We start from the raw sequence: 3,983 nt of genomic DNA, 5'->3' as shown, positions 1-3,983 counted from the left end.
CACCAGTCCACAAAGTCTTGAGTCAGTCCTCTGTACTCCTTGTCGTCCCCATCAGTGATGAGGCCGACTATTGCAGAGTCATCAGAGAACTTCTGCAGGAAGCACTGGGTGGAATTGTGGGAGAAGTCTGCAGTGTAGATGGTGAAGAGGAACGGAGCCAGAACCGTTCCCTGTGGGGCCCCCGTACTGCAGACGACCCTGTCCGACACACAGCCCTGAGTCCTCACATACTGTGGTCGGTCGGTGAGGTAGTCCAAAATCCAGGTAGTGAGGTGATGGTCCACTCCAGAGTTCTCCAGCTTGTCCTTCAGAACCGAGGGAAGAATGGTGTTGAAGGCACTGGAGAAATCAAAGAACATGATTCTCACAGTGCTTCCAGCGGTCTCCAGGTGAGCGAGGGAACGATGTAGGAGGTGAATGACGGCATCATCCGCTCCAATGCCAGGCTGGTAGGCAAACTGAAGTGGGTCCAGTGATGAGCTTGTTAGGCGCCGAAGCTGAGCCAGGACCAACCGCTCCAGGGTCTTCATCAGGTGGGATGTCAGAGCCACCGGCCTGTAGCTGTTGAGGTCCTTGGGGCGTGAAGTCTTTGGCACTGGTACAACACAGGAGGTTTTCCAGAGCTGTGGGACTCTTCCCAACCTCAGGCTCAGGTTGAAGAGGTGCTCCATCACCCCACACAGTTGGTCCGCGCAGGACCTGACGACCCTAGTCATTATTTCTGTTAAATACTTCCGAGATTATCTTTTTCTACATTTTCTGTATGTGTGTTTTCAAAATCTTCACAATGAAAAAACTGCACACTGAATGTGACAAGTGTTTTTCTCAAGGAGACTTTCTGATGTGCCACAAAACCACGAGTGTAGTAGTGTGTACCTGGGAAACCTGACAGCGCCATTGTCATAGCTATCAGGAACACTGACACCTTTCCTACTAGTCATAATGTGACCTGTTTGGCTCGGCAGACTCAGTCAAAGGGGCAAAAATACTGTGTTTGGGTCAGGTAGAGCGGCTCATGTTTAGACTGATCAGTCCCAAAGTAAAATGCAGTTATTTTTCATCAGCCTTCACATATCATATTCTTGAATGAAAATGGATCATATTTTAACCCTGGAGAACCCATGGGGTCAAATATGACCCCATGGGTTCTCCAGGGTTAAGACTTTATATGCACAAGCAGGCGACAGCAAAACCCACGTTAGGCCTTGGTTACAGGCCTTCATGTACTTAGCTGCATAAAGCTGATTTACAACTCTGTCTAGTGTACCTCTGCTGACACCTGGTGGCAATTATGAGTTACTACAAACGGCCTGATATTGACTTTACCGCGTAACGTATCCTAATGGAACAGCATCACATGAATAATTTTGTAAAACCTGTGTGGACTTTATTTGACTATATTTCATATCGTTTAAATACTTTGACGTTAATAGTAAAATGACAGTTTCGACAGAAACTTTGCTAAAGGGATGACTGCCCCTTTAAGAGCGGCGACCAGCTGCTCAGCGCCCAATCGCGGCGCGTAAACTGAACTTTGTTGTTGTCAGCAACTAAGAGCTAACTGTTAGCTAGCGTTAGCCGGACACCGAGCTAAAGAGGCAATATCTTGCACCCCATTCGTCCTAATAACGGAGGAAAGCACGGTAACATTTAGCTTGGACAGCTACGAACGTAAACAAGTCGCTTCCATCAGGATTTCGCCTCCGATATCAACAAAAATGACATCTGCGCTGGTGAGTTTAACTTGCTGCTTGAGCCACTGAGATGAAGTTCGTTTCTTATTTGTGGTTTCCACAATGTTGCTTATTGGTTAAGAGTTAAAGGTCGATATATCTGTAGATTTATTACAATACATCATATATTTTTTTATTTAATATGGACCCCTTTCTTTTTGCTGCTTGTTTTAGCTTTATTTAGAGCGAGAGCAGATTATAAATCAGGGTAATTTTACTCTTAGTCTGGATTAAATGTCTGTGAAGTCGTAGCAAAGTGACTCATTACTCAGTCTGCTGAGTGTCCAATGTAATATATACATTTATACTAATGTAACAACCGCCCTGTGCAGTCACGACAGCCACATATGTTATGTAAATGATACATTTGTGAAAGTTTAATGGTATCGTTTCACTCATTTGTCATGATCTAAATTGCCTTTGCAGATTAAATGCATCATTTTGCCGACAAAGTGACTAACAAGCAATTAATATGCCAACAATCTGATATTCTGTGTACGGTAATTACAGTATATTGAAGTTATAAGAAAAAGAAAAAACGATAGAGTAATTTATGCCACCATACACTCACCGTCCACTTTATTAGGTGCACCTCGCAAGTGCTGGGTTGAGCAGCCTTTTTGCCTTGAGACCTGCCTTAATTCTTTATGTGAAGCTGCGGTTTTGGTCCATATTGACATGATCGCTTCAGGCAGTTGCTGCAGACTTTTCGGCTGCACATCCATCGTGCTCCACCACATCCCAAAGGTGCTCTTTTCGATTAAGATCTGAGTATGCCTATGTGCTTCAAGGCTCAACAAGTTGTGCATTCAGAGATGCTTGTAACCAGTGACAAACAAAGAAGAAAACAAGCTTATTTTAAGTTTGCATAAACTAAACCTCATTTTCAAGAAAGGTTGGTCAAAACCTCTCTTTGATGAACTCCAAGAGTAACTCATAAGACACTATGACAATATATATTCTGTGCAATACAGTCATGCACCATACACCACAGTATCTGGTAACTGAAGGGAAAAAATATACTCTTTAAAAGTCTTTCCCGTTCTTTCCTTGTGAGGTTGTTATTGTTAATATGAAGTAAGATAACTCACTTTATAATTTTCTTAAAAAGTAGTGACGTGTGCCAGACTAGCAGGGAACTCCTACATCTTTTGATAAACAATATTTGCTGCCAGTGAATGGATCACACGTGGAACCAAAATGATAGATTTCAGTATCAGTATTTGCCCCCACTCCTAATTTGTAGCAGGTTATTAATGACATTTAACTTAATTCAAGTAACGATCCTGTTAGTCGTACAACTTAAAATCCCAAATAAAAAGTAAATGTGGGTTTACATAATATAATATAAAGATGCATTTAAGAAAACAGCATTAAATGAGGCATGGTTACAGGGAATATCGCTAATAAGAGTCAGTTTTCTATTAAAAAATACAAATCAGCAAGAAACCAACTTCAGTAAGAGAATATTTTCTTTATTTACACATAGATGTTTGTAAAAAAAAAAAGGTGCAGTTTAGAAAAAAAATAGTACAAAATTCTACTAAAAGCAAGTGACTCAAATATGATCTATAACTGTTTCTACTTTCTGTCTTTCTGCCATTTCAAAATCTCAACACTCGACACCATATTTGTCAAAGTGTCTCGTGATGATGCCCAGCTCCAGCTCCACAGTCCCCATGGCTTCGGTGTGCAGTCTGTATCTGTCCGCCCCGCTGTAGATCAGGTCAGGGCTGAGGAGCTGGGGACCTCCGCCGACGAACATTTGCGCCAGCCGTTCTTGCCAGGAGCCCACGGGCCTCCAGGTCGCACATCTTATTCGGTGATGTCCCGGACTAGAAGGGACGTGGCAGAAACCATAACCATAGAGTTGGCACCGTCCGAAAGAATCTTGATGCCACACCTCTAGGTGAATCTTCGGCCAGCCTTGCAGCCCTTTGGTCGCGTAGTGCAGATCGATCGGGTGGCTCCAGTACGCTATGTCTCCGATTTGGGGGCTATCCACCTGGGTCTGACCCTCCTTCAGCCCGGATAAAAGCCGCCATGCTTCTCCCGTATGAATTCCCCATTTGCAAAACAAAGTCTTTTCCGGGAAACCACTTGCACCAATGATCTGCCCTATAATGTGCAGCTCTGCCATGCCACACTGGTTCACTTTGACTAGAAAATGTGGCACGGAAAGTCCTGTTTTGTCTCTCCGATGTTAACGGCTAGCTTAGCGGCTAGCTAAACTAACGGCTAAACGTCTCT

The 3,983-nt window shown here is 43.5% G+C and overlaps 2 protein-coding genes across 2 annotated transcripts in view; one reads left to right on the top strand and one right to left on the bottom strand.

The window, feature by feature from the left end:
* Positions 1–1,360: 1,360 nt before the first annotated feature.
* The window catches only part of poc1a (POC1 centriolar protein A), a gene marked incomplete in the record, with an annotated part of 57,124 nt that continues 54,501 nt past the window's right edge, over positions 1,361–3,983 (top strand). Inside the window, 1 exon segment of the mRNA XM_042224941.1 lies at positions 1,361–1,733. Within this exon segment, the coding sequence (XP_042080875.1) occupies positions 1,719–1,733 (15 nt within the window).
* Positions 3,209–3,976, bottom strand: LOC102306113 (B9 domain containing 2). Its single transcript, XM_005952785.3, has one exon. The coding sequence runs from the start codon at positions 3,871–3,873 to the stop codon at positions 3,346–3,348; it is 528 nt and encodes a 175-aa protein (XP_005952847.1). The 5' UTR covers positions 3,874–3,976; the 3' UTR covers positions 3,209–3,345.

This window comes from Haplochromis burtoni, unplaced genomic scaffold (assembly GCF_018398535.1).
Source record: "Haplochromis burtoni strain Fernald_Lab_line unplaced genomic scaffold, NCSU_Asbu1 Contig_156, whole genome shotgun sequence".
Lineage (NCBI taxonomy): Eukaryota > Metazoa > Chordata > Actinopteri > Cichliformes > Cichlidae > Haplochromis > Haplochromis burtoni.
This window is presented reverse-complemented; position numbering and strand designations above follow the sequence as displayed.